The 13,542-nt window shown below is 37.2% G+C and overlaps 1 protein-coding gene across 2 annotated transcripts in view; it reads left to right on the forward strand.

The window, feature by feature from the left end:
• LOC117419416 (calcium/calmodulin-dependent protein kinase type 1D-like) overlaps positions 1-13,542 on the forward strand; it is a 101,358-nt gene that overhangs the window by 35,849 nt on the left and 51,967 nt on the right. The window contains exon 2 of one of the 2 annotated variants that reach the window (XM_034032144.3): positions 3,121-3,252. In XM_034032144.3, the coding sequence (XP_033888035.1) occupies positions 3,121-3,252 (132 nt within the window). Of the gene's footprint in view, positions 1-3,120; positions 3,253-13,542 lie in introns of those variants that run through there. The other variant, XM_058985999.1, reaches the window with a different exon arrangement.

A 13,542-nucleotide genomic window follows, 5' to 3' on the forward strand; every position in this document is an offset into this window, starting at 1 on the left:
TAATAGCCGCCTACAGCAATTTGACAGCTAGTTTAATTTCACAAGAACTGGAACTGCTTCAGGGTATCAGTTTAAAAAAGTGAAATGTTCTGATTTACTGAAGAAATTGTAAAATAATATACAGTGTATAACCAGCAGTTGGTCTTGTGCCCTTTTTACTTCTAAACAGTGAACAGTTATTTGGACAGCACAGCAGTACACTGAACCACAGAGATAAGATTCAGTTGCACGATTGTCATGGTGACATTATACGCTATACCAACAAAGATTATTTAGATTGAAAGCAGGCACATTGTGTCTTGGTTTGTGGAACCCTATGTGCTTAGTGAGTACATATGTCACATTTCTCAGACTTTGATGGAAAACGTTTAGGTGGTGTTACAAAAGTGACTCACTTAGTAAAGGCCATATGCACTTTATAATATCAGAATTAAGTGTATATTTTGTTCACCTACCATCATTTCTTATAATTTCTGATTTCCATTAAAAAACTGCAAAATGGTTACATCTTAATTCTTTGATTTGGCTATTTCTTATAGCTTCTGATTTCATTTACATAAAGTTTTATATATTACAGCTTAATTCCTCAGCTGGGGTTGCATAGATTCTAGAATCATGCACCAAATTGATAGTAACTTAGCTTCCCTTAAACTGAACACATTACATTATTACATTATATGTTATAAATGTTTTTATTTTCTTTTTGGATGTACAGTAGTTAATAACGGTAAACTGAACATGGGTAATCTTTTGTAAATGCTTTATGTAAGTGCTTTCCCTGTATGATTAATCTGCAAGTAAAGAGAATACAGGTAAGTACCAGTATATCTCTTTATTTCTTCAGTAATCTTTTGAACTCTGAATAATTGTAAGCTTGTAATGGAAATGGAAATATATACATTATATATAAAAAGGCTTCCTACCCTTTAAGGAGCAATCTGGTATGGGTAGGAAATATCACAGTTACGTTAACTAATGTATTCTTGTCATTGTTTTGATTCACATTGTAGCATTTATCGTTTCCGTCATTACACTCTGGTGACTTTTCTAAGCTCAAAGTACCCCTGTGGTCTCAAACTGTTGGAATGTCTAAGTTGTAAGTACATGTTCTGTAAGAGTCTGTTTATACCAGGGCTACTCAAACTCGGTCCTGGGGACCCCCTGTGTCTGCTGGTTTTCATTCCAACCGAGCTCTCAATTACTTAGCTAGACCATTAATTGAACTGATAATTTGCTTAATTAGACCTTTTTACTTGTTTTCAGCTCTTAAACAGTTGCAGATTTCATGTTTGCTATAACATTTTATAAGTAACTTAAACTCTGCAACTATTTAAGAGCTGAAAACAAGTAAAAAGGTATAATCAAGCAAATTATTAGTTAACCAATTAAGAGTATAGTTAAGTAATTGAGATCTCTGTTGGAATGAAAACCAGCAGCCACAGGGGGTCCCTAGGACCGAGTTTGAGACGCCCTGGGTTATACAGTACTTGAACAAATGTAGTATTTACTACAGCCACTAGGGGTAGGCTGTTGCAGAGAGGCCAGTGGTTGTACACAGGTGTTAACAAGATTCTGAGAGATATATTGAGGATTGTTTTAAGCTTCTAAAAAGAAGTTTTAAAATTTCTAAAAGTTACTAGGTTAAGATGCAGTACCTAAATCAGAAAAGGTTACAAAGTAAATTAAAACATTACAGAATAAGACATAAGTTCAAATAAATCTGATATCTCATACCATTCATTGCCAAGTTGCCTTTTAAGTACATAAGCAAAATACTGATGTAACACATGCAGTAAGTTTAGTAGAATGGTGTTTGCATTCAGTACTTTTTTTTTCTTATGATTGTGTGTTTAATGTGTGTCTGCTTTCATCATGTGACTTCTATTGTAAGTGCAGGAAGTGCACTTATCAGTAATGGCTACAAAATAAGGTAGTTCACAGGTCAAATATTCTGCAATTTTTATCCTTTAAGCATACAACTGAACAGCCACTGAGTGCTAGGGTTAGGTTTAATGTTAGAAGAAAGGATTTTATAAGCAGTAATCGACGCATAGTAAAGCTTTCTAAGTATGCTTTATAATTTATTTGTAAATATGTAATATTGTGAACAGTTTTCTAATTTCAATGCAATCTGTACCTGGGAATAACAACTCATGCTTGTCAGTTTGAAGAGGTTCTTCAGCAGTGCTAGAAATTAACATTTGAAGAGACTGATCCACACACATGAGCTGTAATAAAGATGGGTTAATGCTAACCCATTTCCCCTGCTCTCCAGCTGTGACACACAGGTCAGGAATGGCAGGAACACCCAGGAATAACACTTATCAGGCTGGCAGATGAAAAAAGATGAATAAAACAAAACAAAACCAACAAATCAAAGCTTAAATGGCTCCGAATGTAGACTGTTAGGAAATATTGCAGTGTCAGCTCAGTCACATGTTTACTAGAACAGCGGTTTGCAAACTTTTTGGGCCGCACCCTCCTTCCTCTTGTCTGTGGTACTTGACCCCCCCCCCCAGCACACACAAAAAAAAAGAAAAAAAAGCCCTGAACCTTCTGACTCCCCCCCAGGATACAGCCAGGGCCCCCCAGTACAGTAAATACTAGAAACTAGATGTGACTTACCTGATTCATATGGGCTGTTCTTTATATGAATAATGTCTGAAGCCATATAAAACTGTGAATTAATAAAAGCTCAAATTTAACTTTTTGTCACAGTTTAATTATTAATTAATGTTAACAAGATACAGAACCCCTGAGAAGTAGAATCTTGTTCACATGGCAGCTGCAGATTACCACTTACAAGATACAAAAATTAGCCAGAATTAAGTTTTAGTGATCATGAAAGCACTCAGTGTGAGCCTCCTCAAACTGATTGGTTATGCTTGAGCCCAATCTCATAGAATTCTTCTCTGGGGGGGGGGGGGGAGTAATAATAATTATGATTTTGGCTCAAAATAGTTTTGGAGCACCACATCTTCAGTAAAACCTTCCCGAGTTGCTGCAACATGACTGAAATGTTAACTCACATTATATCATTATTTTTAATAAATGCACCGTGCTGGTCTGCAATAATGACAAAACAGAAAGCAATAGGTATTGCATTTTGGTTTCTTTCAGTGGAGCATTTTCAGAAGTTGTGCTGGCTGAAGAGAAGTCCACGGGGAAAATGTTTGCTGTCAAATGTATCCCGAAGAAAGCACTGAAGGGCAAGGAAAGCAGCATTGAGAATGAGATTGCTGTTCTCAGAAAGTAAGTACATGCTACCTACCGTAAAACTTCAAATAATTGCCGGGTCTCAAATAATCGCCTGTCTCAAATACGCACTGGGTCTGCTGGCAAATATTGTAAATAAAACCGGGTCTCTAATAAACGCCGGGTCTCTGTCGTTGCCATTGAAGATGAGGAAGATGAGGAGGAGCTTGAGCATAATGAACTGCTAATAAGTGACAGCGATGAAAGTGACTCTCAGGATTAATATATAATAATAATAGAACATGTAATTGAAGGTAGGCCTACATGTAATGGATATTTGTTTGATGCAGTTATTACGTTACTAAAAGTTTTGATAATTTTAAGCATGCTGAAAGTAGGCCAGATACAAACCTCTTGGTATATTTTAATGTGTTTTGTAACACTGTACAAGTTTGAGATTAAACAATACATTATTTCTGATAATGATACTTACAGACGTGCTCAAATTTGTTGGTACGCCTCCACAAAAAACGAAGAATGCACAATTTTCTCTGAAATAACTTGAAACTGACAATAGTAATTGGCATCCACCATTGTTTATTCCATATTTAATTGAAATCAGACTTTGCTTTTGATTTTTTATTCAACATAATATTGTAAATAATAAAACAAATGAAAATGGCATGGACAAAAATGATGGGACCGCTAACCTAATATTTTGTTGCACAACCTTTAGAGGCAATCACTGCAATCAGACGTTTTCTGTAGCTCTCAATGAGACTTCTGCACCTGTTAACAGGTAGTTTGGCCCACTCTTCCTGAGCAAACTGCTCCAGCTGTCTCAGGTTTGATGGGTGCCTTCTCCAGACTGCAAGTTTCAGCTCTTTCCATAGATGTTCGATAGGATTCAGATCAGGACTCATAGAAGGCCACTTCAGAATAGTCCAATGTTTTGTTCTTATCCATTCTTGGGTGCTTTTAGCTGTGTGTTTTGGGTCATTATCCTGTTGGAGGACCCATGACCTGCGACTGAGACAGAGCTTTCTGACACTGGGCAGTACGTTTCGCTCCAGAATGCCTTGATATTCTTGAGATTTCATTGTGCCCTACACAGATTCAAGGCACCCTGTGCCAGGCGCAGCAAAGCAGCCCCAAAACATAACCGAGCCTCCTCCATGTTTCACTGTAGATATGGTGTTCTTTTCTTTGAAAGCTTCATTTTTTCGTCTGTGAACATAGAGCTGATGTGACTTGCCAAAAAGCTCCAGTTTTGACTCATCTGTCCAAAGGACATTCTCCCAGAATGATTGTGGCTTGTCAATATGCATTTTAGCAAATTCCAGTCTGGCTTTTTTATGTTTTTCTTTCAAAAGTGGAGTCCTCCTGGGTCTTCTTCCATGGAGCCCACTTTCGCTCAAAAAGCGACGGATGGTGCGATCAGAAACTGACGTACCTTCACCTTGGAGTTCAGCTTGTATCTCTTTGGCAGTTATCCTTGGTTCTTTTTCTACCATTCGCACTATCCTTCTGTTCAATCTGGGGTCTATTTTCCTCTTGCGGCCTCGCCCAGGGAGGTTGGCTACAGTTCCATGGACCTTAAAGTTCTTAATAATATTTACAACTGTTGTCACAGGAACATCAAGCTGCTTGGAGATGGTCTTCTAGCCTTTACCTTTACCATGCTTGTCTATTATTTTCTTTCTGATCTCCTCAGACAACTCTCTCCTTTGCTTTCTCTGGTCCTTGTTCAGTGTGGTGCACACAATGATACCAAACAGCACAGTGACTACTTTTCTCCATTTAAATAGGCTGAATGACTGATTACAAGATTGGAGACATGTGTGATACTAATTAAAGAAACTAATTAGTTTGAAATATCACTATAATCCAATTATTTATTATCTTTTCTAAGGGGTACCAACAAATGTGTCCAGGCCATTTTAGAATATCTTTGTAGAATAAGCAATAATTCATCTCTTTTCACAGCTTCTTTGCTTTATTCTATGACATACCAAAGGCATTCAAGTATACATGATAAAATAGCTTTTAATTTCATCACTTTTCAGGAGGAATGAAGCATTATTTCAATGAGCTGTAAGGGTACCAACAAATTTGAGCACGTCTGTATTGCTTTTATTATTATTATTATTATTATTTATTTCTTAGCAGACGCCCTTATCCAGGGCGACTTACAATCGTAAGCAAAAACATTTCAAGCGTTACAATAGAGGTAATACAATAAGAGCAAGCTTTTATTGTTAATTTTTAAAAACATTTTAGAAATTTGTATTATTATTATTATTATTATTATTATTATTATTATTATTATTATTATTATTATTATTATTATTATTGTGCAGTAAGCGTAGCCTACATGCGTGTGTTCTGATATCTACAGGGCTGTCTTTTAGCAGATTTAACTGTTATTATTATTATTATTATTATTATTATTATTATTATTATTATTATTATTATTATTATTATTAACAATGGTAGATCTAATTCCATTTTTAAATACAAATTCATACTTCATTTTCCAATGTTTTGCATACCTTATACTTGTTAACCAGTGCATATAAAAAGACTGTAATAATACTTTTGCTTTATACTTGAGGGTGTACAATACAATGTAATTTTGTTATAAAACAAAACTGTTACTTAGTTCCCACTGACACACAACATTTTAAAAAAGTTGCTGGAATGTTTAAATTGAGTTACGATGTTGCTACAGGGTTGTGTGTTAGCAGCTTCTCAATGACTGCATAAAGCATGTGAAGCTGGTGATCTAATATAAACGCCGGTCTCAAATAATCGCTGGTCTCCAATATGCGCCGGGTCTGCCGGCAAATATTGTAAATAAACGCTGGAGACGTTTAATTCAAGTTTTACAGTGTTTCACCCAAATATAGTCATACAATGTAAGGAATACTGTACACCCACCTGTACCAGTAACCATGCAGGCCCTGAGCGAGAGTAGAAAGCAACAGTTCTGACAACCCTACGGAGTCATAATAAGCTCTGGTGTTTATAGGAAAATCTAAATTCACCTCATATTATCTAATGGTTTATCTTTTGACACTCATTTACAGCATGTAGGTGGTATTTTCTGCTTTTGTCATTTATCTGATCAACATTTATTTCCCCAGAAGTTTTTTTATTATTATTATTTGAAGCTATTTTGAAGTTTTAAATGTATGTTAGAACACAGATTTTTTAAAATGTGAATATTGTACATTACATTTCCATGGTAATGTCCCTACAACTCTACAGTTGGTTCCTTGAGTATTGTTGACCTGACTGTCTTACATTGTAGCACCAAATTGCTAATTATTCCCTAAATTATTCATTCCTATGGGCTTTTTAATTAAAACAGAAGAACGTACACATCTTCCATGTTTTCTTCTTAATTTCTGTGGACACTAAGTCCACAGAAATTTTCGTCTATGAAGACATGTTTGTAACGAATTGAGAGAAAGGTTAACGATTACCTCATTAGCATAAAGTTTTCATCGGTCCTGAGCGTCAACCTGCTATTCATAAGAGTGAACAACAACAAAATGCTGTCGATAACTAGTTATATAACGATTTCTACAGTCTAAACTAACGACTGCCTCGGCAAACTATTTTTTTAAAGATCTATTTTATTACTACACTTGCTCTGTTGTACAGTTTGACATATCCGTGATTAACACTGCCTATTTTGAAAAAAAAAAAAAAAAAATGTAGCTTTTTATTTCTTTTACCTGTGTTCACAATAAACAGTTTGGACGAATACTGCCTGTGTGAACCTGTTTATTTTCATGGAGCTTTACAATATATAGTATACCAGTGCTGCTGATGCAGTTGGTGGGAAATTTGGGCTTGCTTGGTATTGCAGAAAACACTGATCGAGCTTCAGTCCGAGGCTCGATCAATGTTCTCTTTTTTTTCGTGCACCACAAAACGATCCATTTTGTGTACAATGTGCAATACGGCGTGCAACTTTCACTGATTCATAAACGTAAACTCGCCTCTGATTGATTCCCTGCTTTAAGCTGGGTTTATTCATAACAATAATAATAATAATAATAATAATAATAATAATAATAATAATAATAATAATAATAATAATAATAACAACTTGAGAATTTGTAAGATTAACATTTAAAGATTTCCAAATGATTATTATTATTATTATTATTATTATTATTATTATTATTATTATTACTAGAATTACAGTATTATTCAAACGTCTTCCTACAGTGTTTTTTTGTTTAGTTTTTTTTTTTTTTTGATCCTGCTGTTAAGAATGGAAATTGATGTGTGCGTATGGAAATGTGTTTACCAGTGTTGCCAAACAAAACGAAATACAAAGTATTTATTTAAAAAATACTTTTTTTTTCTTTCTAAATTATGACATGTCCTGAATTTTTGGCAGATAGGGGCATTGGATTCAGGTTTTGCTAACTGCCCGTAACTGGCAGCTGCAGCCTCGGGTTTCGGTAGTAGGCTACTGTCGGTACATTCCATCTTTCTTTTTGCAACAGCTACCCACACCACCCAGGAAACATTAATAATGCTGATGATGTCATCAAAAAGAGGCAGATTTTCATTCTTAAAATGACTGTATACCCATTCATTTTGTTAGTTTTAAATGAAATTTGTTTTATTACGGTAGTGAATGATTTAAACCCACTGGGGTAATTTCATCACTTCATTTATCTTTACCCCCCGGTAAATGTTTGATAATGTAGTACTTAAATTGTGAGCAGGCATACAGAAACCATACAAAAGTGACTGAATTAGTAAGGGTCATATGCACTTAATATCATCAGAATTAGGTGTATATTATGTTCACCTACCATTTCTTATAACTTCTGACTTCCATTAAAAAAACTGAAAAATGGTTACATCTTAATTCTTCAATTTGGCTATTTGTTATAGCTTCTGATTTCATTTCCATATTTTTTTGTATATTACAGCTGGGGTTGCATAGATTCTATCAGAAAAGACCCCACTGGCCAGTGTGCTGTCCTAATTCTTCAGTGTGCTATCTTAGCAAGAGCTATGTGAAGTTGTGGTTTTACCCCACTGGGAACAAGTGTGCACACTCACACAGAAAAGGGCAACCATACAGACAGTGCTGTTTTGATCAATAAACTAACTGCATTGTCAGAACATATTCGCTGTATGTCCTCTGCTTAGAGTGCAAAGACACTCACCAATGTCTGGTTCTATATTTACAGCAGTCATCTCAGAGTCCATAAACCTAACCATATGCTTTAGGATAAGCCCTGAATGTGAGAGCAATTCCTTGAGTAAGCCAAATAGGATGACGGCTTGGTTCGTTAAAGACCCATGTAGTGGATTAAAAAGAACACCTGGAGAATTCTGCTTTATTCCAATCACTTTATATTTGATATAGTGTAGTTAGCAGTTATAAAATGCCCCCACAACCTGCAATTTCATTTTATGATTAAACCAGTGCGGGGGATGTGAATACATTTATCTTTCAAACAATTTGAGCCATTTTGTTCATTGCCCACTGTGCATTAAGCTTTTTTCCCAAAATGGAAAGGGTGAGATGGAGAGATTTACGCTCTCTCATTGCTTTTATGCATCTACATTTCTTTCTAAAACAGCATCATAGGATTTTTGTATTTACTCCAAGAACAGGCACTCACTAATGGACTCTGTATTGAATTTGTATGAGGCACAAAGAGCTATGTTTTTTTTTTTTACTTATAGAATCTGGAAACAAAGAAACTGCTTATTTGTCAGCTGAAAATCCCCAATCAGCTCTGTATAATAAGTAATCTGATAAGTGGACTTGACACAAAGGTTCCACACACATGCATATAAAGCATACATCCTACGTAGCTGTTGCTTAGCAGCAAAAAACAACAACAACATAATTGTCTTGTTTTCTGCATTTGTTTTTCTTTATGAAAGGACCTTTAGTAGCATCTTTCCTTTGTGGTAATAGATAACATTGTAACATGTATTCACAGGATAGAGTAAACCATATTCAATAAAACATTTGGCTAGTCAGTACATAATCAAACATCACATGCTGCATGTTTTACTTGTTTTGTTGAAGGAGGGGTTATTTTAGAAATGAGATCTTGATTAATCAACCACTGGCCATTGAGTGATGTCCTGGAAAAAAGAACTTGATATCAGAGATTTCAAATTGACCTAATTTTGCTTAATACTAAAGTACAATTAAAACATGATGGAAAAAAAGTGATTTCCCACAAATGAATCCGTTTTCAAAAAATTGTGTTTGGTTGGTAATATGAAGAAAGGATAGGTTATCTAAAAAAATGAAATTGTGTTTGGTTGGTAATATGAAGAAAGGATAGGTTATCTAAAAGAAAATGAAATTGTGTTTGTTTGGTAATATGAAGAAAGGATAGGTTATCTAAAAGAAAATGAAATTGTGTTTGGTTGGTAATATGAAGAAAGGATAGGTTATCTAAAAGAAAATGAAATTGTGTTTGGTTGGTAATATGAAGAAAGGATAGGTTATCTAAAGAGTGGGGGCTATGACGTTTTTTCAGGACAATCCTCCTGCACAGCAGCAATATTGCAAACACAGTATGTACAGTAGTAATGAGTCCTCCTGTAAATTGACACAAAAATGTGTTTATTTCAGGGTGTGCATATAATGTATAATTTTGCAGGAAGTACAGTCCAACTATGATGTACTGTACCCATTGTGGCTGACAGTATAAATTGTTCTTTTTGCCTGTTCTGGACATGATTTAGAAGTCCTTGTGCTTAGTGTAAGTTGCCTGTAGAACATGCCTACTGGAAGTTCCATAGTTGTGTAGGTTGTGTGTCATCATTTCATGTGTGACCCTGTACAGCTCTTAATGCAAATTGTCTTCCGTTGCTCAATTATAAACTTGCATTTATATGTATGTTGTAGGAGGTAGTGTATTACTTCTCTGTCATTAGTCATTTAAGCTGTAATTGCCATTGAATGCACTTTCATTTGCGACTGCATGAAATGTTAACAGGCGTGTTATTATTCTAGATGGATGTTTAAAAAATACTTGCTATTGAAGATTCTGTTTAATGACCTGGACGTCCAGTCACCCACTCAAATTGTATGAACCAATAAACACTGATAATCCATTTCACTAGCAGTGTTTTACTGTATCAGGGCCTATTTGCAATATTCTAAACCCAAAGCCTTGCCTTTGCAGGTACTGTAATGTTGAAACCAGACAAAGCAGTAGATGAATCTAGTAGACTGTGTATAACATAAGAGTTCATTATTTATTTAGCAGAAAATGCCCAGAGTTTGTTATAATAACATATTCACAATTGCCTAATGAGCACGAACAAGCATTTCATCATTGTCAAGCACAAATCATTAAATCATTTAAAATGTTTCTTTTTATTTTATTTATTTATTTATTTATTTATTTATTTATTTATTACAAATGAATAATGGGAGTTGTGAAAACATTTCTTCATCGATTTATTGCAGTAGAGATGAATATTTACATTCTTACTTTTAAAACACTTGGGTAGTTTTTTTTAACCCTTCTACTGTTTCAGGGTATACTGTAGCAGTCTATTTCCTATAATAATGAGCTAGGACTCTGTTTCTTCTGCCCATAGTGACAACCGACAAATCATGTTTCATCCAGCTACAGTAGTTCATTGTTCAACATTATGAGATCAATGTTCAGTTTTTAACTGGGGATAAGGTAGCAAAGTAAGAGAATGCATACCACTAAACTGGAAATTAAAAAATCCCTTTTCAAGTTGTAGGTTTCTCATGTCACAATAAAAAAATGTACATTAACAGCTGTGATAAAGAGAGAAAAGATCAATGTTGTAAATCTCCCTCCCGACCAGAAAGGGCGCTGTGTAAGAATGGTGGTATGCTGCCTCCTAGATGGACCGTCTTGACGGTAGGCGGAAACCGGAAGGTGACCATATTAGGGGGAGTACGTAGTTGCACGTACCTGGAAAGACTCTATTGCAATCTCTATTGGAGAAACCATGGCGACGGGTTGATTGCAGGGAGGGCTTTGTGGGTACAAAGGGGAAGCAGCAACTTCAGTATGCCGCCTTGCGCTGATGTGTACAAACAGATGGCCGGAGCCTGTACTGTTTATTATTTGTTTTCTTGGTTTGTGTATGTTTTTGTTGCAGAGGAGGAGTGAGCCCAGAGAGCTATTACCACCGATCCAGCAGTCACGAGAGCACTTCCCTGCACAGCACCACATTCACTGGCACCACGCTTCCCAGGACCCGAGCACGCACACTTCCCTGCACAGCACCACATTCACTGGCACCACGCTTCCCAGGACCCGAGCACGCACACTTCCCTGCACAGCACCACATTCACTGGCACCACGCTTCCCAGGACCCGAGCACGCACACTTCCCTGCACAGCACCACATTCGCTGGCACCACGCTTCCCAGGACCCGAGCACGCACACTTCCCTGCACAGCACCACATTCACTGGCACCACGCTTCCCAGGACCCGAGCACGCACACTTCCCTGCACAGCACCACATTCACTGGCACCACGCTTCCCAGGACCCGAGCACGCACACTTCCCTGCACAGCACCACATTCACTGGCACCACGCTTCCCAGGACCCGAGCACGCACACTTCCCTGCACAGCACCACATTCACTGGCACCACGCTTCCCAGGACCTGAGCACGCACACTTCCCTGCACAGCACCACATTCACTGGCACCACGCTTCCCAGGACCTGAGCATGCACACTTCCCGAGCACACACACTTCCCTGCACAGCACCACATTCACTGGCACCACGCTTCCCAGGACCCGAGCACGCACACTTCCCTGCACAGCACCACATTCACTGGCACCTCGCTTCCCAGGACCCGAGCACGCACACTTCCCTGCACAGCACCACATTCACTGGCACCTCGCTTTCCAGGACCCGAGCACGCACACTTCCCTGCACGGAGGACGTGGGACGGACAATGTCCATTGTATTTGTTTTGTTTTTGGGTTTGCAAGCCTGCCGTGTACCCCCCAATACCATAGTTGGTAAAGGGGTGGATTGCTTTTTGTTTCTTTAAGTAAAATACACAGATTATTTTTGGGAGAAATACTGCCTGGACATTTATTTTATTCACTACACCACTTGCACCTGACGACAAAGGCCTACACATTCTCTTATGAATTGTGTTTAACTGTAGGTACAAGGCTTTCTTCATTGAGGGCTTTCCAAACATACTGTCGTTCATTTTCAGGGAAGTTCTATTTTAATCATATTGGACCAGAGAATTTTGTTGAAGAACGCTTCAGATTCCTGTTCATATTTCTTGACAAATTTTAGAGAGTTTGTTTTATGAATTTTTTTTCAGCGAGGTCTATGTGCATTAAACTCCTCTGTGTTCAGGTGCCTTTGTACAGTTCTTAAATGCACTATTATGCCTGATTCTTGAACTCTTTCTTTAAGTCCTTGACTGTTAATCTTGGATGATTCTCCTACCTGCTGTAACCGTAATATACTTTGGGCGTCCTTTCAAGCATTTCAGTTAATTTTGTTCTGTGGTAATTATCGCTCTAATTGTGGATTTTGGTATTCCATATTTCTTTGATACTGTTCTGCAGCCATTTCCTTTGCTGTAATTTGCTACGAATGCTTTTCTCAAACATGAATCCAGCTCGTTTATCTTGACCATCATCTGTGTTGTCAACACAAGCCCTAGTACACAGGCTGGAACTAGTATGTTGTCAGCTCCAAATGGGATCTTTCTGGCCCTGCCTACACTCTAAATCCTGTAATGTCAGGATCCCAATCCTGTCTGCTGCTTCAGTAAGCAACCCATAATAACCTGCCAGCGCACTTTCTTGATAGCTGGTTTATTCTTCTACATAGCTTGAAAACCTAGTCCCCTGCTGAGAACTAGCCCTGCTGCCCATACTGTAAATGTGACTGGAATCACAGGGTGTACACTAAGAAAAGGGCCATTTCCAACTGGCAGTGCTTATATTTACCTTTTTTTAAGCTTTCATACAACTGCATTTTAAAGACACCTAGACTAACAAAGGGCTTGACAGCCAGTCCTGGTTTTAAAATCTAAAATGTGCAAATGACAAAGAAACAGGAGTAAAGGTAATGAAAACCACGGTATAGTATTCTCAGATTAGAGCCAATTTCCATTTACTGCTCCACTTGTCTGCAGATCTGTCATTTACAGTACAGATATAAAAATTGGCAATATTTGTCATTAAGGATTGTTTAACGGAAGTCCAAATCATTATTATCGCCCCTGTAATACAGTCAGCAGAAGTCAGCCTTACCTGATGCAGAAACACTGATCCCTTATTTTAAGTTATTCCAAAATCAATTTAATAT

The sequence above is a fragment of the Acipenser ruthenus genome, chromosome 14 (assembly GCF_902713425.1).
Source record: "Acipenser ruthenus chromosome 14, fAciRut3.2 maternal haplotype, whole genome shotgun sequence".
Classification (NCBI taxonomy): Eukaryota; Metazoa; Chordata; class Actinopteri; order Acipenseriformes; family Acipenseridae; genus Acipenser; species Acipenser ruthenus.